Source organism: Thalassophryne amazonica, chromosome 3 (genome assembly GCF_902500255.1).
Source record: "Thalassophryne amazonica chromosome 3, fThaAma1.1, whole genome shotgun sequence".
Classification (NCBI taxonomy): Eukaryota; Metazoa; Chordata; class Actinopteri; order Batrachoidiformes; family Batrachoididae; genus Thalassophryne; species Thalassophryne amazonica.
In genome coordinates, this window is record NC_047105.1 from 25,441,562 (window position 1) to 25,465,397 (window position 23,836).

At 42.6% G+C, this 23,836-nt stretch overlaps 2 protein-coding genes across 4 annotated transcripts in view; both read left to right on the forward strand.

Moving 5' to 3' along the window:
* Positions 1–7,716, forward strand: part of rbl1 (retinoblastoma-like 1 (p107)) — a 49,675-nt gene extending 41,959 nt beyond the window's left edge. Inside the window, exons 18-22 of the mRNA XM_034165933.1 lie at positions 2,505–2,576; positions 4,351–4,438; positions 4,549–4,697; positions 5,605–5,769; positions 5,884–7,716. Of these exons, the coding sequence (XP_034021824.1) occupies positions 2,505–2,576; positions 4,351–4,438; positions 4,549–4,697; positions 5,605–5,769; positions 5,884–6,078 (669 nt within the window). The 3' untranslated portion in view covers positions 6,079–7,716. The remainder of the gene's footprint in view (positions 1–2,504; positions 2,577–4,350; positions 4,439–4,548; positions 4,698–5,604; positions 5,770–5,883) is intronic.
* Positions 1,560–15,714, forward strand: tmem74b (transmembrane protein 74B). 3 transcript variants are annotated; one of them, XM_034165947.1, is made up of 5 exons: positions 11,830–11,892; positions 13,611–13,616; positions 14,009–14,291; positions 14,903–15,475; positions 15,558–15,714. In XM_034165947.1, exons 3-5 carry the CDS (start codon positions 14,067–14,069, stop codon positions 15,597–15,599), a joined length of 840 nt encoding a protein of 279 aa, XP_034021838.1. In that variant the 5' UTR covers positions 11,830–11,892; positions 13,611–13,616; positions 14,009–14,066; the 3' UTR covers positions 15,600–15,714. The 3 variants fall into 3 exon arrangements, with proteins under 3 accessions (XP_034021840.1, XP_034021838.1, XP_034021839.1); XM_034165948.1 differs by lacking the exon at positions 13,611–13,616 and adding an exon at positions 12,061–12,065 and having other exon boundaries at positions 11,834–11,892; positions 14,011–14,291; XM_034165949.1 differs by lacking the exons at positions 11,830–11,892; positions 13,611–13,616 and adding an exon at positions 1,560–1,565 and having other exon boundaries at positions 14,042–14,291.
* Positions 15,715–23,836: the final 8,122 nt, after the last annotated feature.

Below are 23,836 nucleotides of genomic sequence, written 5' to 3' on the forward strand. Positions count from 1 at the left end.
TCCCTCTTGGACACTTATGTTTTGTGTTTTTCCCATCAGAACTTTGGCATCAAAAGGAAGATGTCACAAAAGCATCCTTTCTACACCCTTGGTCAGTCAGTGGAACTGAAAGTTCATTAGAGTTTATGGCTCTGGCCCTTAATCCGGACTCTGTCTATTCATCATGTGTGCTACAAATCTTTTAACACAGATCATCTCACAATTAAAAAAACAAGAACAAAATGGGTTTTAGATTTCTCAGTTTTACATGTTTTTGCAGGTCTTTTGTGAGTTCCGTTCTTTGCCAGGCCCATTTTTATCACCAGCTTAACTAATGAACGTGGGCGTGTGTGAAAACCCAATCAGCCAACAACTACATTCCACTCTTGGAGACACCATGGGTTGTGATTGGTCCGTTTAAGCTTGCATTTTCTCTCACTGGTTTCGGATGTTGTTGTACCCCCACAAACAAAAATTTGGCATGGGGAGGGGGGTGACAGGAGTGACTCTGTGTGTCTGGGAATTTTGTAAACGCAACTCCTCCTAAACCGTTTTTTGGATTTCAGTGAAAAAGTAATTCTGGTCCATTCTGGTCCAGTTTTCTTTATATATATATATATATATATATATATATATATATATATATATATATATATATATATATATATATATATATATATATATATATATATATATATATATATATATATATATATATATATATATATATATATACTCAACAAAAATATAAACGCAACACTTTTGGTTTGCTCCCATTTTGTATGAGATGAACTCAAAGATCTAAAACTTTTTCCACATACACAATATCACCATTTCCGTCAAATATTGTTCACAAACCAGTCTAAATCTGTGATAGTGAGCACTTCTCCTTTGCTGAGATAATCCATCCCACCTCACAGGTGTGCCATACCAAGATGCTGATTAGACACCATGATTAGTGCACAGGTGTGCCTGAGACTGCCCACAATAAAAGGCCACTCTGAAAGGTGCAGTTTTATCACACAGCACAATGCCACAGATGTCGCAAGATTTGAGGGAGCGTGCATTTGGCATGCTGACAGCAGGAATGTCAACCAGAGCTGTTGCTCTTGTATTGAATGTTCATTTCTCTACCATAAGCCGTCTCCAAAGGCATTTCAGAGAATTTGGCAGTACATCCAACCAGCCTCACAACCGCAGACCACGTGTAACCACACCAGCCCAGGACCTCCACATCCAGCATGTTCACCTCCAAGATCGTCTGAGACCAGCCACTCGGACAGCTGCTGAAACAATCGGTTTGCATAACCAAAGAATTTCTGCACAAACTGTCAGAAACCGTCTCAGGGAAGCTCATCTGCATGCTCGTCGTCCTCATCGGGGTCTCGACCTGACTCCAGGTCGTCATCGTAACCGACTTGAGTGGGCAAATGCTTACATTCGCTGGCGTTTGGCACGTTGGAGAGGTGTTCTCTTCACGGATGAATCCCGGTTCACACTGTTCAGGACAGATGGCAAACAGCGTGTGTGGCGTTGTGTGGGTGAGCGGTTTTCTGATGTCAATGTTGTGGATCGAGTGGCTCATGGTGGCGGTGGGGTTATGGTATGGGCAGGCGTCTGTTATGGATGAAGAACACAGGTGCATTTTATTGATGGCATTTTGAATGCACAGAGATACCGTGACGAGATCCTGAGGCCCATTGTTGTGCCAACATCCAAGAACATCACCTCATGTTGCAGCAGGATAATGCACGGCCCCATGTTGCGTGGATCTGTACACAATTCTTGGAAGCTGAAAATGTCTCAGTTCTTGCATGGCCGGCATACTCCCGGACATGTCACCCATTGAGCATGTTTGGGATGCTCTGGACCGGCGTATACGACAGCATGTACCAGTTCCTGCTAATATCCAGCAACTTCGCACAGCCATTGAAGAGGAGTGGACCAACATTCCACAGGCCACAACAGACAACCTGATCAACTCTATGCGAAGGAGATGTGTTGCACTGCATGAGGCAAATGGTGGTCACACCAGATACTGGTATCCCCCCCAAAAAAACAAAACTGCACCTTTCAGAGCGGCCTTTTATTGTGGGCAGTCTAAGGCACACCTGTGCACTAATCATGGTGTCTAATCAGCATCTTGATATGGCACACCTGTGAGGTGGGATGGATTATCTCAGCAAAGGAGAAGTGCTCACTATCACAGATTTATATATTTACATACATACATTTATATATTTATATTTTTGTTGAGTGTACATCGTATTTGTAGATTTCATGCTCGTACACCGGTTGAACTTGACCAGTTTGTTAATTTGGGCATTTCATCACAGAAGATTTGCCACCGAAACAAAGCTGTTTTTCTTCAGTCACCATGTGAACAAGAGCAGCACAGCTGTTCTTCCAGACACATGAAAACCACTGTGGAGGATGTTCTTTTATTCACAACTAAAAATCTTCTCAGCCTGAAAGTGATATATGTCTGTTATGTCCTTCTTTCATTCTTTCTCTGTTTTCTGTAGATCACCAAAGAACCTCACACATTCCAGGACATCATGAAGTGTTACCGCAGCCAACCACAAGCCAGCAGCCATGTGAGAGAGACGCCCACAACACAACACAAACCATCACCGTACAATAAACTCCTTTTGTTCTGGTTAGAGGGCTGTGTGAATTCTTTCTTTCCTCTGACATATCTTTGTGACATCACGAGCCAGTGCTCTCAAAGCAGCCACAAAAGAAAAATCTTATAAATCACAAATGGATTAAAGTCACTGACCAAAGGACGTCTGTGGTCTGCTGACCCTCGACCTGCTTACAGAGGACTCAAAGGGCTTTGTTCCTCCAGACCTACAGCTTGTCACACTGCAGTTAGGGTGGAAGACTGAGTCCTGACAGATGTCTCTAACTGATCTGTCACATTGGGCCGGCCACTTTGTAACGGTAGAAGGCTGATCCTCCTGCTGGGATGTTAGACATTTCTGGTTCTTAAAGCTGACTCTGTATTCAGTTGTGAACCATCAAATCTTGGTGAGATCACAGGCTGTGAAGCTCCGGGAATCTGTGACATTTTATCTGAACTACAGGAGGGTGGAGATGCCATTCTCCTGGGATTGCAAACCGTCTTTGTTTCAATCCATGACACTGGTATCACACCAACAAATTGGAAGAAAGGACGTGTTCTGATTTGTAAAATAAGGGATGATCATATGAATTGTAAAAACTACAGTAGTATCACACTGCTCTCTGCCAGGGAAGGTGCTTTCAGCGATTATTCTTAAGCTATCAGCTGTCTCCACCTTGTTTTACCTTAAATCCTGGAACGCGATCACAGAAGGGTTTCTATTCACCGTTTCGCATTTGTGAATCTTGCACCATCTCGTGGCCTGTGACTCACCTGAGAAGTCAGTTTCAGCAGAGTTTCAGTCCAGGGCACAGTGTAAACAAACCTTGTGAGAGACGTTCACTGACTGTCTCTGGGTCCTCAGCCTTTGAGATTGAGAAGCATCTGGGAAGAGCTTATAGAGTCTTGAGGTTGCTGGACAGTGGCGTTTAGAGATGATGTCCTTGCAGCCAAACAAAGGTCCAAGTCATTAGGGTCCTGGTGCTACCTGTCTTGCATGGTTGTGAGACTTGGATACTGGCCAGTGACTGAAGGTGATGAGTGAATGTGTTTGATACTAGGTCTCTTCTTAGGATCCTTGGGTACTGCTGGAATGACTTTGTGTCAAACGAGCCATTACTCAGAGAGACTAAGATGAGTAGTATCACTTGCATTGTGAGGTATTGTCAGTTTAGGCATTTTGGCCGTGTTTCTCTGTGTATGATCCAGCATGCAGGGGACTGAGTGTTGTGAACTCCAGGAGCTGGAGAAGGCCAAGGGCAACACCCACATTCACCCTGCTGCAGCAGATAGATGGTTATTTTAGAGATGTGGGAGTGGATCGGTTGTGTGTTTGGGAAGTTGCTGTTCAGGACCAAAGGCAGTTCTGTGATGTTGTGGATGCGCTGAAGCACGGGACCAGCGCACGCTCCCAGACATGACTTGATTAGGCTTTGAAGAATTCTGAGGAATGTATGCCGTAAAATTCTAGGAGTGGATGAACATGAGAGTCTGTCCCAAATTAAAGGGACACATATGTCCTCATGAGGACAAACTGATTAAAATTCAGTTACCTTTGACACAGTAGGTCAGTTATTTATGTCATACGTCTGCCTGCCACCTGCTGGACATGTCTGGACTTATTGTAGGGAATAATGTTATCATCACATGCATAATGGAAATTAGGAGCAGGTGTATTTAAAGTTATATTCAAGTTAAAACTGTTATTGTACCAAATCCTGTTAATTAAAACGTGTCTGTCGTAGGTGTACCGCAGCGTCTTACTACGTCACACTCCCAGAGAGCAGGTGGCCGATGAGAACATGGAGGTGGATCCCGCCTCAGGTGGTGAATGTAAGGCAACAAACACTGATGTATATGTTGAGTGTACGTGCATCAGATCAGACATCTGTGGAATTATGAGGAGCTGTCTGCCAAAAACAAACATCTGTGTGCTTCCACAGCTGCAGAGAAAACCAATCAGGTCTCAGGAGATACAAATTCTGACCAGTCAGGTGAGGTGGAACGCGGCGACCTCATCCAGTTCTACAACACGGTCTTCGTGCTGAAGATAAAGAGCTTCGCACTGCGATACGCAAACCACGACAACAGGGTAAGACGCACAAACACGCATTGTCATATTACTCTCACAAATGTAAGCAGGATGCTTCTAGCAGGGATTCTAGCTGTTAAGCTTCAACACACAACAGCAGCTGCAGCACTGGTCTCCAGCCACTTGTGTTGGACTTTGGCCATTGAGTGCAATGCATGATGGTCATTGTAGGATCTTCAACGTATTTGCAGCAATGAGTAAGAGCTTGATAGATGTGGGTGCTGTCTAAAGTTCAAAAATGATGTGAATCATGTTAACGAGCTCAGAGCAGTTCAGCACATGTTCGCACAAACATTTAAATATTAATATGAGTCTTTAGCATGTTGTCCATCACTTGTTGAACTTTTCCACTTATTGTCTGTTGAAAATGGTCTGTGACCTGCGGTCTTTTTCTTAACCTTTGGTGCGCACAGCAGGGCAGCCCCAGGACACATATGGCTGAAACAACTCAGTCACATGAAATAATTCAGATCATTATCTGGATCTGGTTTGAATTGCACCTACTATGAGCTGACATTAGATCCTGATCATGAGCTTGATTTTCATTGCTTGTATTTGTGTGTGATTGTTGACATGTGAAACTGATGCCAGTCCTTGTTCCCAGCCGCTCCTCCTTTGAGCCTGACCTTTGGCTCCGGCCGCTCCTCCTTTGAGCCTGACCTTTGGCTCCGGCCGCTCTTCCTTTGAGCCTGACCTTTGGTTCTGGCAGCTCCTCCTTTGAGCCCAATTTTTGGGCACAGCCACTCTTCCTCTGATCCTGACCTTTTGTTCTGGATGTGCACTGAAGTTTTGTTGTTTTGTTTTCCTGTGATGCATGTCCCACCCCTCCATCAACTTTCTTTGCAGTCTGTTCAGTAGTTGTTGTGCGTACAAAACGAGCGCCGGTAATCACATAATCTCCCCCCAGGCGGACGCTCCTCCTCTCTCACCGTTCCCGTCGGTGCGAGCTCACCCTCTGTCTCCTCGTCGTGTCTCCCAGAGACACTCCCTGTATGTGTCCCCACACAAGTCTTCCACAGGCTGCCTCACACCAAACTCCTACACCTACAGGATCAACAGCAGCCCGTCCAAGGTGAGTTGACTAGTCCAACCAGTCCCAACCCGTGAATCACTACCCCGAATGGTTCTGAGGTCTTTCTTCTGTTACACAGAACTATACTTCATAAAAACTCTTTGTCTCGGTCAGGAGTTATCAGACATCAACCGGATGATCCGGCAGGGTGGTGTGAGCAGGAAGAGAGCCTTTACCATGGAAGGGGATGTGATGATGTCATCCACATGTGACTCACCCAACAAAAGGGCGTGTCCAGAGAATGGCAGCAGCCCAGATGTTCTGCTGAAGCGTCTGCAGGACGTGGTGTCAGAGAGACAGAGTCACTGATAGGCCAAGGGACAAGACCTTCCCTCCGTCTAAAAAAGGACAGCGGCTGGTCACATAACAGTCGTCCAACCCGGTGGTTTAACTCGTGTTGTTCTTTTACTCACAATGGTTTTTAATCAGTCAATTTTTTTTATCCCCTAATTTTAATTTTAATACCAACATTACATTAAAAAAAATTAAAATTCATATTAAAACCAGGCCATTGCAATCAAATGCTCAGCGATCTCCAAGATGATCGTTTGTTATAGTGAAATTCACTGGCATCAGTTTCCTCAATATACTTAAGTCACTCGGGCCATAAGCCAGGATCTGTCCTCCAGGGGGTACCACCTGAATGGACACGAAAACAAAAAATGATTGTGAAAGTAGAAAAACATGCAAGATCATCAAATTCTGAAAAGCACAAAGCGGGCGGTTCCGTAAGCACTTCCTGTCATTAATGAATATCACTAAACGCTTAAACGTGAAGCATTTTTCTTTTAAATCTTTGCTGGTGATCGATAACAGCAGAGTTACACAATAATCTGTGTTTTCTACTCATGCAGGTTGTCCCCCCCAAAAAAGTATTGTGTTTACTTCAACGCTCTGAGGGTTAGCTATAAATTGGAGTGCTGTGTCCAGTCCTCTGACCACCACTTGGAGACCTCTTGAGGTTTATTGGGGTTCTGGTTTAAAAAAAAAAAAAAAAAAAAGATAGTATTATTGAAAACAAAATCAATCTTCTCAAGAGAACGTTTGATGTCAATAATTATATTTTTGTGGTCTTAAAGCACAAAATATACATTTTAACTTGTATGTTTTTTCCCCAGAAAGCTTCATAACATTGGATTTCCCAAATAACCTAACAGCTGCTAAATATGATGCAGCCAGTAGGGGGCAGTAAATGTACATATATGAAGTATACATAGTTATGCTTCGATGCACACAGTGTGAGATGTACGAACATTACAGCAAATAATAATCCATCAGGTTTGTCTGGAGACGCACCAACTTTACTGGTGTGTTTTTTTTCCCTTATAATCTCAAAATCAAACGTGTCGCACCACAGCAGTATTAAAATGTAAAAACTACACTTTGGAGGTTCAGATGTTGAACTGTAGCGACTTCAGTTCTCGTTCTGATCCAGACAAGCTCTCACTTAAATCCTTTGAATTTGTGTGTATATAGGTTTTTGAAAAATGAGGCCGTGATGTAAATCGTTTGGTGTTGAACTTTAATTCCACTATGACAGCTGAGCTCTCTTTTGTTAAAGTGATGAGACAACTGAACTCTTTTTCTTTTTTTTTAATGTTTTGTGTTTCGTTTAAGTTTTTCCTGGATAAGAAGTGATGTCTTTTAAAATGTGGCGTAGTCCTGGAACGAGGTGTTTGAAGGTGCGATGGCTTCTACGTGTGTAGTATCTACACATCATTTTAAAATTTAGCGGAATATTTTAAAATTCATACAACAGCACCTGCTTTTTGTGTTGTATATAAAAGACAAAACTAAGGGCTGAATGCTAAATTAGATTTGTGCCTGTTGACAGTCCCAAAAAACTGTCAACGGTGCAAATCCCTCTGTAGTGTTAAATGAGGGTAAAACGTGGGTTTTCTGCAAACTGTCAGCTTTTGTACAATAAAACTTTATTGATTTTACTTTGAGTCACGTTTGTTTATTTACCACACAGTTGCAATGGCAGAGCTCCAGATTTGGAATGTTCCCTTAAGCAAGGCATGCTCAGTTGTCCTGTCACCACAACTAATTTGTCTATCATCTGTTTTTCTATCATGAATTCTATTGTGTATCATATTTATCGATCATCTTTCATTCTCTCATCTGTCTCTCAAGTCAATCTGTGTATCACTTAATCTGTCATTGTGTTATCCATTTTATCATTGTGTATTTTTTTTTCTGTCATTCTTTTCATGTGTGATTCTGTTCTTTATCATTCTTTGTTTTTCTATATCATTGTGTTATAGTATACTGTATTATCCATCATGTTAACATTGTTCTGTATTTTTTTCATCTACTGCAGTGACGGCACCAAGGGTGGGCTTGGGGGGGCTTAAGCCCCCCAATAATTCTGCCAATAATGTGAATAGTGACTGACATATTTGTGGATCTCAACTGCAGTTTTGCGCTGAGAATGTCTCAATATTGCGTAACTGAACAAAGTGATGAATGTGTGTGTTCGGTGATACACCAATGCTGAATCACCCTTCACAAACAATTTTCAGTTTTGCCAATAAACTTGTACCGTATTTTCCGCACCATAAGGCGCACCTAAAAGCCTTAAATTTTCACAAAAATCGGTTGTGCGCCCTATAATCCGGTGTGCCTTATGTGCGCACTGAATTCCAAAATCTAAAAACGACCAACGTTGTCTTTGATCGTCGGAATATCGGACCATAAGTACGTACGCTAGCAGTGTAGAGTACGTACCCTGGCAGAGATAAACCAATCGGAGAACATTACGTAATACATAAAGTACGTACGCTGGTAGCGTAGAGTACGTACGCTGCCAGCGATAAACCAATCAGAGAAGAGTCCGTGAGTCTGGTACGTACACTTACCTCCGCCACTCCTCCGATAATTACCGTATACAACCCCTGGCAAAAATTATGGAACCACCGGCCTTGGAGGATGTTCATTCAGTTGTTTAATTTTGTAGAAAAAAGCAGATCACAGACATGACACAAAACTAAAGTCATTTCAAATGGCAACTTTCTGGCTTTACGAAACACTATAAGAAATCAGGAAAAAAAAAATTGTGGCAGTCAGTAACGGTTACTTTTTTAGACCAAGCAGAGGGAAAAAAAAATATGGACACTCAATTCTGAGGAAAAAATTATGGAATCATGAAAAACAAAAGAACGCTCCAACATCACTAGTATTTTGTTGCACCACCTCTGGCATTTATAACAGCTTGCAGTCTCTGAGGCATGGACTTAATGAGTGACAAACAGTACTCTTCATCAATCTGGCTCCAACTTTCTCTGATTGCTGTTGCCAGATCAGCTTTGCAGGTTGGAGCCTTGTCATGGACCATTTTCTTCAACTTCCACTAAAGATTTTCAATTGGATTAAGATCCGGACTATGTGCAGGCCATGACATTAACCCCTATGTGTCTTTTTGCAAGGAATGTTTTCACAGATTTTGCTCTATGGCAAGATGCATTATCATCTTGAAAAATGATTTCATCATCCCCAAACATCCTTTCAATTGATGGGATAAGAAAAGTGTCCAAAATATCAATGTAAACTTGTGCATTTATTGATGATGTAATGACAGCCATCCCCCCAGTGCCTTTACCTGACATGCAGCCCCATATCATCAATGAATGTGGAAATGTACATGTTCTCTTCAGGCAGTCATCTTTATAAATCTCATTGGAACGGCACCAAACAAAAGTTCCAGCATCATCACCTTGCCCAATGCAGATTCGAGATTCATCACTGAATATGACTTTCATCCAGTCATCCACAGTCCATGATTGCTTTTCCTTAGCCCATTGTAACCTTGTTTTTTTTCTGTTTAGGTGTTAATGATGGCTTTCGTTTAGCTTTTCTGTATGTAAATCCCATTTCCTTTAGGCAGTTTCTTACAGTTCGGTCACAGACGTTGACTCCAGTTTCCTCCCATTCGTTCCTCATTTGTTTTGTTGTGCATGTTTGATTTTTGAGACATATTGCTTTAAGTTTTCTGTGTTGACGCTTCGATGTCTTCCTTGGTCTACCAGTATGTTTGCCTTTAACAACCTTCCCATGTTGTTTGTATTTGGTCCAGAGTTTAGACACAGCTGACTGTGAACAACCAACATCTTTTGCAACATTGCGTGATGATTTACCCTCTTTTAAGAGTTTGATAATTCTCTCCTTTGTTTCAATTGACATCTCTCGTGTTGGAGCCATGATTCATGTCAGTCCACTTGGTGCAACAGCTCTCCAAGGTGTGATCACTCCTTTTTAGATGCAGACTAACAAGCAGATGTGATTTGATGCAGGTGTTAGTTTTGGGGATGAAAATTTACAGGGTGATTCCATAATTTATTTCTCAGAATTGAGTGAGTCCATATTTTTTTCCCCTCTGCTTGGTCTAAAAAAGTAACCGTTACTGTCACAATTATTTTTCCTGATTTCTTATAGTGTTTCTTAAAGCCAGAAAGTTGCCATTTGAAATGACTTTAGTTTTGTGTCATGTCTGTGATCTGCTTTTTTCTGCAAAAGTAAACAACTGAATGAACATCCTCCGAGGCCGGTGATTCCATAATTATTGCCAGGGGTTGTACTACAGGTATCCTGCAAAACATTTGTTTGTCTAAGGACCCCCGAAAATGGCGCCAGCGAAGAGACATGCTTACGAGGCACAATTCAAACTGCAGGCTATCAGTTACGCGGTTGTTCATGGAATAGAGCAGCTGCGAGAGGAAACAAGAAAATGAACTGCGCCAAGTTAAAGACCAAACGGAGTTTCTGCAGAAACAAAGCGAGGTGGCCACAGCTAGAAGACCAGCTGTTCAATTCAGACACAGATGATGAGGACTTCGATGGATTTGTGACAGAACCATAATAAAAAATAATGTGAGTACCATATTGTTAAATACCGGTAGTTCAAAGTTGTTAAAAAGTTAAAATAAACTCACCGTTTTGCTTCCGTGACCTTTTTTTTTGTTGTTGTTTTTTGTAGACTATATGTTTTAGCGTGCGCCTTAAGTACCCGCTAATTGAGGGCGCGCCTTATAATCCGGTGCGCCTTATGGTGCAGAAAATACGGTATTTGTAAAAACCCACACAGAAGTTACAAATCAGAAATTTGTGTTTGTGGATCACAAAGCATGTGTACAAATCAAAGGATATTTGTCCAAAAATTTAGGTTTCCCTAATATTTATTATGGCCACTCTTAAAACTTCACTTATCGTTATAATTTTATTACTGGTAAATTTTAGAATTGATTTAGATCAGATATACTTATCTCACAGGAATATATCACAATTATCTGTGAACTACTTTTTGTGCAGGAATTCATCAAGCACGTCAGCCACATCTGTGCACGAACACAGAATATACAGAAGCTGTATATCGTTGTTTGGCAATCATTCTAAGTGATGTGTGTGCATTGATACCACATTTTAGAGGAGCACGGGTGACTAAAACATATACCTTGGTATTTATAAAGCAATTTACTATATTTTGTTAATTTCGACGACATTTTGTGGAGCCCCTCCAACTTTTACCTCAGCCCCCCAACAAAAATTTCCTGGCGCCGCCACTGATCTACTGTTATTCTGTCATTCTCATCACTTCTGCTTTGATATCATTTGTCATTCTATCATTTCATTCTTCATTTTTCTGTCGTCTATTACAGTATTGTTCTGTTTGATTGCCATAATATCTTTTCATTATATCCTGCCTTTTGCTTGTCATTTAGTTTAATCGCTTTCATTCTCATGTATTTATCATTTCTTATATTAGCTATCATTTGTCACGTCTATAATTCATTGATCGATCATCTCGTTTTCTCATCTATCGTTGTGGTTTTCCTCATTTGTTTTTATCTGCTGTTCCGTCATTTTGTTATCATCTGATTTTTCATTCTCTCTGATCACACCTTAGATCAGCTCTGTCCATCCACTCAGATCCAGGTTTTGAGCATGCTCAGTTTTTTACTATCCCCCCTCCTCTCTCCTTTTCTCGTACCTCCTTTCCTCGCTTCTTCCTTCTTTCCTTCCTCCCCTTCTCTTTCCTTCCCTCCCTCCCCCCCCCCCCCGGATATCATGTCGGTGGTCGCGCGCTGATTCCCGCCTGTCCGCGGCAGCATCAGGACCAGGACCCGGTGAGTGCGGGTGAGACCCGATCACTTCAATAAAAATAAAAAATAAAAACCTGCGGATGCTAACTGACAAAATCCCGCGTGTTTGTCGGGCGTCATGTCGTGTGGATCCTCTCTGGAGATTGGTTAAGTAAAAAAAAAAAAAAACGGGCTGTGCTGCAGAATTCTCGGAACCAGGTTCGAGTCCCCGTGTTCTGTCGATCGTTGCTCCCTGTTGGGTTCCCGAATGTCGGCGCTTATCTAACCCGAATTATAGTATCTCCGTGATCCGGCTTTTGGCACTTTGGCGCATCGCAAGGTCACGGTGATAGTGATGGTGATGCACAGAGAGAAACGCGCACAGTGAGCCGTTCAAACCGTCTGCTCACACGGTGTGTCATTGAGCCCCTTTAGCTCAGCACGGCATATTTTTGCATAAATTAAAGGGAGACAAAAAAAAAAATTCAGGAGTGGACTTAATCCACAGGATGTGCTGCTGGTTGTGACGCAAATGTGCGGCACGTTTCAGAAGAAATGCGCCTGAAGGAGGAGCACACGCCCATAATCCAGAGGAATCTAAGGTTCATACAGAGTTTATTATCGGTGTGTGATCGCAGAACCACGGGTTTGTGGCACATCGTTTTTTGTGGCTTCCACAGATCCGGATCATCTGATCCTAATTTGTACCCGAATTTAAAACGGGTTGATAAATCAGCAGCAATTTGATTCACATTATTTCTGTCGTCAATGATGCATTTGTGCAAAAAAAGACTTGGAGACAAAACCATTAGGACGCATGTCCTTCTCAAAATCAGCAGTTTCACAGACAAAGTTAATGTTTACAACTATATTAGACCTCATTTATACTTTGGAAAGGAACAGTATCAAATACAACACAACATTCAAGTTCTTGAGCAAAGAACATTTCACCATTTCACACCAATGACACACACAGTACACACAAACTGTACTACACTGCCTTTATCTTCAGCCAAACAGATCCTGGGGTTCACAATGACATTGACCTTAACAGAATAGAAAATATCACCAAATTTAGACTTCAAAATATGGAAAAATTCCTCAATTGACAAAAGAACATTATGTACATAGTAGAGAAGCTTGAATCTTCGACTGGACTGGGTTGCTTGACGCGAGGACGTTTCGCTTCAAATCGCAGAAGCTTCCTCAGCTAAAATTCTTGCTCTGGTGGTCTGACTTCTGTCTTGACTCCTGTAGAGAATAATCAAGAAGTCACAAAAGCTGGAGTTTTAAACCTAACCAGACCCCTCCTACCGAGAGGCAGACTGCTATAGGCTGGTGACTAAACAATAGCTCTTATTAGCGCCTATTGTGCTCTAGTTATGGTTTGAGAGAGGGGTCAAGGAGGCATTCTTTGTGAAATGTTTGAAACCCAGCCTTAACCGGGGAGGGGGTCTGAGACACGCTTTATCCCCTGTTTACAATGGGGTACTCAGGTCAAAGCAGTTTCAGTCTTTTGTTCATGGTAATGAGTCATTCACGTCATCAGCAGAGTCGTCAAGGGAGCCATCAGGAGAGGGACAGCTGCCCTGTCATTAGGAGGGTGATAACTAGAGCACAATAGGTGCTAATTAGAGCTATTGTTTAGTCACCAGCCTATAGCAGTCTGCCTCTCGGTAGGAGGGGTCTGGTTAGGTTTAAAACTCCAGCTTTTGTGACTTCTTGATTATTCTTCTCTACAAGAGTCAAGACAGAAGTCAGACCACCAGAGCAAGAATTTTAGCTGAGGAAGCTTCTGCGATTTGAAGCGAAACGTCCTCACGTCAAGCAACCCAGTCCAGTCGAAGATTCAAGCTTCTCTACTGTGGAAACCACCTGGACAACTGAGAGCCTACACAGAAACATTATGTACATACGACAATATTCACACCACCTTCCAAAAAAGAGAGGGAGAGGTGGTGTGTATGTGGAAAAAATGAAAACAGTTAGACATAGGTTGACAATAATTTTAAAATAAACAGTTTGACTGTAAAACCTGAACTGCGAACATGTAATTTATTCAGACTTCAGTGAAATAAAAATTGATGTAATAATTTGCATGAATATTATAGTGGAATGGAGGCAAAATAAAGAAGCTAGAATAACTTTGTGTTTGTTTATTAAGAAAGATAATGACGAGTGGCGGCATGGTGAAGGCATGAGCGTATTTGCCAGACATCGATGGAGTCTTCTTTCAACTCAGTAGAGCTGCGAGAGCTGAAGGGCGCAGGAGGCACGTACGAAATCTCCGTGACACCAGAGTCAGCGCGTCAGACGGTGAAGGCATTGGGCGATGCTTCACATGGTTTCGAGAATGCCTCCTACCAGCAGGATGAGGAGCAAAACCACCAGCAGGGGGCGAGCGTGCAGGCGTGCTGTCCCCCATCAACTCCAGCCAACACCAAGGTCAGTCAGGTGGTTGAATTAACCCGGTGATGGAAGCCTCTGAGGACTGTGCCATTTTTGTTTTCTTGTTGTTTGTCCATTTGCCATCATCTCACAAAAACAAACAATACTGACATGAACCTAAAAGCATGTTGGATGAGCACCGGCACCACTGGCCTTACGGCGTATATACGGATTTCATCTCACTGTTATTATGATCCACATACAAATTTATCCTGTTGGATTCAATAAGTAGAACTGGAATTCACAAGACTAGCGCTGTACAAGGTCAGCAGAAAGTGAATCCCCACCAATCCAGTAGGAACATATTTTATTCTGGATTACACCTTGCTACACTGTGAAGACAAATCCTGCTGATGTTTGAACATCCATTGATGCTACAGTTCGGGGGGGGGGGGGGGGGGGGGGTCGTGTTTAATCTCTTATTGCCGCTCAGTCCTGTTAATCCTCCACTCCAACAGCGCTTGTTGCAAAGGTGCACAGTGCATTGTGGGATGCACTTATCCTGCTACTCTGATGAATAGCTGAGGGATATTTCTTGCTCTGTGGTGTATTTTTTTTTCTTTGTGTGCTGTTAATTGTGGTTTTGTTGTTGTTTTCTTTCTTTCCAGGAAGACCAGCAGCAGCACTCTCCACACTCCTTCAATGAGGAGGAAGTAGTTGGAGGGCAGGAGGATGGCCAAGACTTCACTGAGATCCACCATCCAGAGGACCATTCTGCAGACTATGGCTTCATCTTCGCCTTGGTGTTCCTGGTGAGCGGGATTGTTCTGGTGGTCATCGCCTATACCATCCCCCGAGAGGCCAAAGTCGACCCAGACACCGTGTCTGCTCGCCAGATGGAGAAGTTGGAGATGTACTATGCCCAGCTGGGCTCCCACCTAGACAAGTGCATCATCGCCGGCTTGGGCCTTCTGACTCTGGGGGGTATGTTCCTCTCCATGCTGCTCATGGTGTCCATCTGCCGTGGAGAGATGTACCGACGCCGGACAGCGTTCGTTCGGCCCAAAAGGACTTACGGCTCCATCAACCTAAGGATGAAGCAGCTGGCAAGCGGCGAGGCAGGAGGAGGTGAGGGTGGGGATGGAGGTGTGGAGTTTTTGGTGGAACATACAGAGACAAGAAACAACATACAAGCGGGGCCGAGCAAATCAGAACCAGGGACAAGTAGGGGCCCACCAACTCCCTCTCCTGCTTCTTCTTCAACTGCTGCACACGGATCCCGCTAGCTTTGTGCAGTTACTGTTTTGCCTTCTTCTACACTCAGTTGCATTTAAACTGATGGTGCAGGTCACCCACTGGAGATGAAGCACATCTTGACCACAGGGCTGTCGGCTGGAGAGACCCAGCACTCCTCCATCATCTGCAGATGAACTTAAACTCCTTCTCAAGGCATATTTACTTTAATGCATCATAAGGGATGTCTGATTTAACAACAGGGCTCGAGCCAGCAGAGGAGCAGAGGTAAGCCTGCACTGTGGACAAAAGCACATTTGGAAATGACCGTTTGTCAAAGATTCAATATTTAGTCCGAATCAGAGACAGAGTTCATCAGATCAGACTTGATCAGACTTGATCCCATCGACAGCGACCACGCTTTAAAAGTCATCACAGAGTTTCAGGACCTGATCGATCAGGTTGCCTGATGATCGCACAGAGAGTGACGGAACTTTTAAAGAATCACAGCACTTATTCAGGTTTGATCAGACCTGATCGCGTTCGACTGGCGCTTTAAAAGCTTAAAGCATCACAGTACATCTGTCTGACCAGATGTGATCAGAGCATGACAACGGTATCCTCTGATAAACCACACCTGGAGCAGAAAAACCACAGAGGGACTTGTTTTAAAATGCTACGTTTCCAGTCACAACAACAATTAAAAGTATTTTCAGACGTCGTTTTCCAAAATCAGAAGCTTTATGCGGATGTGTCCGTCAGACTGTGATGATGGATTGGACTGAAGTGAACAGGTAATACATCCAGTTTCTTATCAGCATTTGAGAGAGACAGAGAGAGCAACAGAGAGAGAGAGAGAGAGCGATAGAGAGAGACAGCAACAGAGAGAGAGACAGCGACAGAGATAGAGAAAGCGTGAGCGAGTGCTGTGTCTCTGCTCTATTTTTCCCAAGACCTACTGATTCTGTTCCTTGGATTTTTGGATTCATGAGTTGAGGTTCGGTTACCTGTTCTGAGCACACAGAGGCGCTGCGGGCTGCGTGATCATGCAGCCACACACACACGCGCTACATCTATTCTCCAGCTGATTCACTGTGGATGCACACACTCAGTTTTTGGATGTGTACAGTAGTGCTGTGTTGCGCAGACCTGCTTAAAAACTGTAGGCAACAATAGGCAAGTCTACATTTGCGCTGGTGTGAAAGGGGCTTTAGAAAAAGCATGACTGTATTTTCCGGAGTATGTCACAGGTTTTTTTTCTAATACTTTGTGACATCTTGTGATTTGCCCTGTGGTCACATTGTCAGCAAGCGACAACGGCAAAGAGAAGAATTGCTGTTCATTTTTAATCAGCGGCTGTTGTGCAGAGAGAAGTTACAACAGTCACTCTGCTGATGATGTCTAGGCAGGGCCAAAATACACCAGAAATCTATTTTGTACAAATGCTGAATGACGCGATGCCGCAACTGTCAATCCGAGTAAAAAGGCCAAATCAAATCAACCAAATCAAAACCAAGATGGTGGAAAACGCTCAAAAACAGCTTATGTGTGTAGAAGTCTATCATGTTTGGAATTTTTTTCCCTCATATAGTTTGTAAAAATTAGCAAGAAATAAACACTTCTAAATGTTAAAATGCTGTTGTAACCAGATAATACCTCTGAGGTGATGTCAGAGTCATACGGAGATGTCATCAACATGCTAACTAGTGATACAGGATGATCACTGTTATAAATGGAGTGAAACAAATCAGGCGAACTTTGGTTCCATTAAGACTTAAGACTTTGTACGGTATCAAGGCAAACACAGTGTCTCAGTAGTTAGCACTGTTGCCTGACAGCAGGAAGGTCCCAAGTTCGTGTCCGACCTGGTCCTTTCTGTGTGGAGTTTGCATGTTCTGCTTGTGTTTGCGTGGGTTCTCTCTGGGTGCTCTGGTTTCCTCTCACTTCCAAAGACATTCTCATTAGGTGAACTGATAACATTAAACTGACCATAAGGGTGTGTGTGTGTGTGTGTGTGTGTGTGTGTGTGTGTGTGTGTGTGTGTGTGTGTGTGTGTGTGTGTGTGTGTGTGTGTGTGTGTGTGTGTGCACATATGTTGGCCCTGGAAAAAGCAGCAGTAATAGTCTCAAATACTGATTCCCAACTGTGGTACTGCAGTTGGGCTATGAGAGGTCATTAAAATAATAAAATTTAATCCATGTTTGATTTTCAAATTTGTCATGAAGTTTAACATGACCTAAGAATATTATTGATATTTCTTGTGCTGTTCAGTCCTTGTATGACTGGGTCCTGGGTCAGGTTGGGGAAACCAGTGGGTTGGGTGCTTTTGTTGGAGAGTAAACGTTTACTGACCTTGACTTTGCAGACGTGCTGTGATATTTGTGGAATCAATGAATAATCTGATTGCAACACTTGAGAAGCTGAGTGAGGAATTGGAGTGTCTGGGTTTGTGATTGTACGTATGCAACAGGATTTTAATGACTTCCTGGACTCAGCTGTCAGAAGTGAATCTATGCGGTGAAAGCGTTGAACTTGTCAAGGCATTGATTTATCTCAGCAGTTTCTGGGTCCTCGGGCTTGGGATGGAGAAACACCTGGGAAGGGTTTATGGACTCGTGATGTCACTGCACAAAGGCGTTTGGCAATGCTGTCTTTTCAGGAGAACGAAGGTCCAAGTCTTTAGGGTCCTGGTGCTTTCTGTCTTAATTGTACGGTTGTGAGACTTAGACACTACTCGGGGCACTCCTAAGGTGATGACTGGGTTTATTTGGTCGAGCCTGATTGATACATCAGTTGGTCGATACAATCAGCAGATGTAAGCTTTCACAAACACTGGTAATGGTGTTGTGTTTGCAGATATGAAAACTTTTACCAAATAAACAATGCAGAAAAACACTTTTTAAAAATGGTATCATTACGCAGTTTGTCCAGCAGAGGGCACTCTGATGGCATTGTTTACAATGCTATCAAGCATGGCTGGGACCCCATCACCCCTTGGTCACAGAGACAGAGGCAAAACGATGAGCAACCATTAATTTACAGTCAAAGTGGCTATATTAGAGCAACAAGAGACATGTGGTCCCTGTGCCTCCAGCTAGGGTTGGGCCAAAATAGATAAGAAGTCTGTTTTATGCAAATGTTGGCGACTGCCAACCCAAGTGAAGACAGCGTGTCAGCAACATGACGTACATTGGTTGCTTGCTGGTAATATTTATACTGTAAAAAAGTTCTTGTGAAATCACAACATAAAAAACCTAAACAGAAAAACAATGGAGTAGTGTTTAATTTACAGCAGTAATGTGTAAAATGTGGAATGAAACTGAACTGTAAATTTAACAGTACAAATATGTTAAAATCATATTCCATATACTGTAGTTTATACACACACACAAAAAAAAACGTAATACCAAAAACTGTACAATACAGTTTTCAGTTTCAATATATTTTCATTTATACGAGGTCTGTGAGAAAAGTATCGGACCTTTTTATTTTTTTCAAAAACTATATGGATTTGAATCACGTGCGATTACATCAGCCAACCTTGAACCCTCGTGCGCATGCGTGAGTTTTTTCACGCCTGTCGGTTACGTCATTCGCCTGTGGGCAGGCTTTGAGTGAGGAGTGGTCCAACCCTCTCGTCGGAATTCAATCAATCAATCAATCAATCAATTTTTTTATATAGCGCCAAATCACAACAAACAGTTGCCCCAAGGCGCTTTATATTGTAAGGCAAGGCCATACAATAATTATGTAAAACCCCAACGGTCAAAACGACCCCCTGTGAGCAAGCACTTGGCTACAGTGGGAAGGAAAAACTCCCTTTTAACAGGAAGAAACCTCCAGCAGAACCAGGCTCAGGGAGGGGCAGTCTTCTGCTGGGACTGGTTGGGGCTGAGGGAGAGAACCAGGAAAAAGACATGCTGTGGAGGGGAGCAGAGATCGATCACTAATGATTAAATGCAGAGTGGTGCATACAGAGCAAAAAGAGAAAGAAACAGTGCATCATGGGAACCCCCCAGCAGTCTACGTCTATAGCAGCATAACTAAGGGATGGTTCCTTTGTCTAACAACTTGCTGAGAGACTGGCGCTTTGCTTTATCAAAATTTTTTCAGAACCTGTGAGGCACATCGAAGTGGACACCATTCAAGAAATTTAGCTGTCGGCAGAGGAAAAACACCTCCGTTGGAACATGTCCAGCTGTTAAACAATTTCTCAGATACTCACTCTACTGAAAGCCATCAAAAGCCGCCTGGTTTTTACAAATGGTTATCAACACGGAGGTGTTTTTCCTGTGGCGGCGCGCCGCGCTGGCTGCCTACCAATGCACCAATCCGTCCGCACGTCTTTCATTACAAAATCGCCTTTAAACAGTGGAATGTCCGGATAAACTGCTGATCCAGAGCTCTTCTGAAACTTCTCTGTTCTCTCACGACGTGCTGGGTCAACAGAGGCTTAAATTTGGAGGTTTTCAGCTCGAAACAGGCTGACGACGGCGCCTCGGAGCGCTGCGCGACATCCCGCTCTGTGGGAAGTCCTTAAATCAAATCAAATCAATTTTATTTCTATAGCGCCAAATCACAACAAACAGTTGCCCCAAGGCGCTGTATATTGTAAAGCCATACAATAATTATGGAAAAACCCCAACGGTCAAAACGACCCCCTGTGAGCAAGCACTTGGCGACAGTGGGAAGGAAAAACTCCCTTTTAACAGGAAGAAACCTCCAGCAGAACCAGGCTCAGGGAGGGGTCTTCTGCTGGGACTGGTTGGGGCTGAGGGAGAGAACCAGGAAAAAGACATGCTGTGGAGGGGAGCAGAGATCAATCACTAATGATTAAATGCAGAGTGGTGCATACAGAGCAAAAAGAGAAAGAAACACTCAGTGCATCAAGGGAACCCCCCAGCAGTCTAAGTCTATAGCAGCATAACTAAGGGATGGTTCAGGGTCACCTGATCCAGCCCTAACTATAAGCTTTAGCAAAAAGGAAAGTTTTAAGCCTAATCTTAAAAGTAGAGAGGGTGTCTGTCTCCCTGATCCGAATTGGGAGCTGGTTCCAGAGGAGAGGAGCCTGAAAGCTGAAGGCTCTTACAAACCCTAGGAACTACAAGTAAGCCTGCAGTCTGAGAGCGAAGCACTCTATTGGGGTGATATGGTACTATGAGGTCCCTAAGATAAGATGGGACCTGATTATTCAAAACCTTATAAGTAAGAAGAAGAATTTTAAATTCTATTCTAGAATTAACAGGAAGCCAATGAAGAGAGGCCAATATGGGTGAAATATGCTCTCTCCTTCTAGTCCCTGTTAGTACTCTAGCTGCAGCATTTTGAATTAACTGAAGGCTTTTCAGGGAACTTTTAGGACAACCTGATAATAATGAATTACAATAGTCCAGCCTAGAGGAAATAAATGCATGAATTAGTTTTTCAGCATCACTCTGAGACAAGACCTTTCTAATTTTAGAGATATTGCGCAAATGCAAAAAAGCAGTCCTACATATTTGTTTAATATGCGCATTGAATGACATATCCTGATCAAAAATGACTCCAAGATTTCTCACAGTATTACTAGAGGTCAGGGTAATGCCATCCAGAATAAGGATCTGGTTAGACACCATGTTTCTAAGATTTGTGGGGCCAAGTACAATAACTTCAGTTTTATCTGAGTTTAAAAGCAGGAAATTAGAGGTCATCCATGTCTTTATGCCTGTAAGACAATCCTGCAGTTTAGCTAATTGGTGTGTGTCCTCTGGCTTCATGGATAGATAAAGCTGGGTATCATCTGCGTAACAGTGAAAATTTAAGCAATGCTGTCTAATAATACTGCCTAAGGGAAGCATGTATAAAGTGAATAAAATTGGTCCTAGCACAGAACCTTGTGGAACTTCATAATTAACCTTAGTCTGTGAAGAAGATTCCCCATTTACGTGAACAAATTGTAATCTATTAGATAAATATGATTCAAACCACCGCAGCGCAGTGCCTTTAATACCTATGGCATGCTCTAATCTCTGTAATAACATTTTATGGTCAACAGTATCAAAAGCAGCACTGAGGTCTAACAGGACGAGCACAGAGATGAGTCCACTGTCTGAGACCATAAGAAGATCATTTGTAACCTTCACTATTGCTGTTTCTGTACTATGATGAATTCTAAACCCTGACTGAAACTCTTCAAATAGACCATTCCTCTGCAGATGATCAGTTAGCTGTTTTACAACTACCCTTTCAAGAATTTTTGAGAGAAAAGGAAGGTTGGAGATTGGCCTATAATTAGCTAAGATAGCTGGGTCAAGTGATGGCTTTTTAAGTAATGGTTTAATTACTGCCACCTTAAAAGCCTGTGGTACATAGCCAACTAATAAAGATAGATCGATCATATTTAAGATCAAAGCATTAATTAATGGTCGGGCTTCCTTGAGCAGCCTGGTAGGAATGGGGTCTAATAGACATGTTGATGGTTTGGAGGAAGTAACTAATGAAAATAACTCAGACAGAACAATCGGAGAGAAAGAGTCTAAGCAAAAACCGGCATCACTGAAAGCAGCCAAAGATAACGATATGTCTTTGGGATGTTATGAGTAATTTTTTCTCTAATAGTTAAAATTTTATTAGCAAAGAAAGTCATGAAGTCATTACTAGTTAAAGTTAAAGGAATACTCGGGTCAATAGAGCTCTGACTCTGTCAACCTGGCTACAGTGCTGAAAAGAAACCTGGGGTTGTTCTTATTGTCTTCAATTAGTGATGAGTAGCAAGATGTCCTAGCTTTATGAAGGGCTTTTTTATAGAGCAACAGACTCTTTTTCCAGGCTAAGTGAAGATCTTCTAAATTAGTGAGACGCCATTTCCTCTCCAACTTACGGGTTATCTGCTTTAAGCTGCAAGTTTGTGAGTTATACCATGGAGTCAGGCACTTCTGATTTAAGGCTTTCTTTTTCAGAGGTGCTACAGCATCCAGAGTTGTGCTCAATGAGGATATAAAACTATTGACGAGATAATCTATCTCTCTCACAGAGTTTAGGTAGCTACTCTGCCCTGTGTTGGTATATGGCATTGGAGAACATAACAAAGAAGGAATCATATCCTTAAACCTAGTTACAGCGCTTTCTGAAAGACTTCTACTGTAATGAAACTTATTCCCACTGCTGGGTAGTCCATTAAAGTAAATGTAAATGTTATTAAGAAATTATCAGACAGAAGGGGGTTTCCAGGGATGATTAAAGTGGTGGGTGGACTCATTTACATTTTGAGCAAAGCCAATCGAGTCTAACAATAGATTAAATGCAGTGTTGAGGCTGTCATTCTCAGCATCTATGTGGATGTTAAAATCGCCCACTATAATTATCTTAGTCAGACAAAAGGTCCGAAAATTCACAGGGAAACTCACAGTAACAACCAGGTGGATGATAGATAACAACAAATAAAACTGATTTTTGGGACTTCCAATTTGGATGGACAAGACTAAGAGTCAAGCTTTCAAATGAATTAAAGCTCTGTCTGGGTTTTTGATTAATTAATAAGCTGGAGTGGAAGATTGCTGCTAATCCTTTGCCTCGGCCCGTGCTACGAGCGTTCTGGCAGTTAGTGTGACTCGGGGGTGTTGACTCATTTAAACTAACATATTCATCCTGCTGTAACCAGGTTTCTGTAAGGCAGAATAAATCAATATGTTGATCAATTATTATATAATTTCCTAACAGGGACTTAGAAGAGAGAGATCTAATGTTTAATAGACCACATTTAACTGTTTTAGTCTGTGGTGCAGTTGAAGGTGCTATATTATTTTTTCTTTTTGAATTTTTATGCTTAAATAGATTTTTGCTGGTTATTGGTGGTCTGGGAGCAGGCACCGTCTCTACGGGGATGGGGTAATGAGGGGATGGCAGGGGGAGAGAAGCTGCAGAGAGGTGTGTAAGACTACAACTCTGCTTCCTGGTCCCAACCCTGGATAGTCACGGTTTGGAGGATTGAAGACAATTGGCCAGATTTCTAGAAATGAGAGCTGCTCCATCGAAAGTGGGATGGATGCCGTCTCTCCTAACAAGACCAGGTTTTCCCCAGAAGCTTTGCCAATTATCTATGAAGCCCACCTCATTATTTGGACACCACTCAGACAGCCAGCAATTCAGGGAGAATATGCGGCTAAATATGTCACTCCCGGTCCGATTGGGGAGGGGCCCAGAGAAAACTACAGAGTCCGACATTGTTTTTGCAAAGTTACACACCGATTCAATGTTAATTTTAGCGACCTCCGATTGGCGTAACTGGGTGTCATTACTGCCAACGTGAATTACAATCTTACCAAATTTACGCTTAGCCTTAGCCAGCAGTTTCAAATTTCCTTCAATGTCGCCTGCTCTGGCCCCCGGAA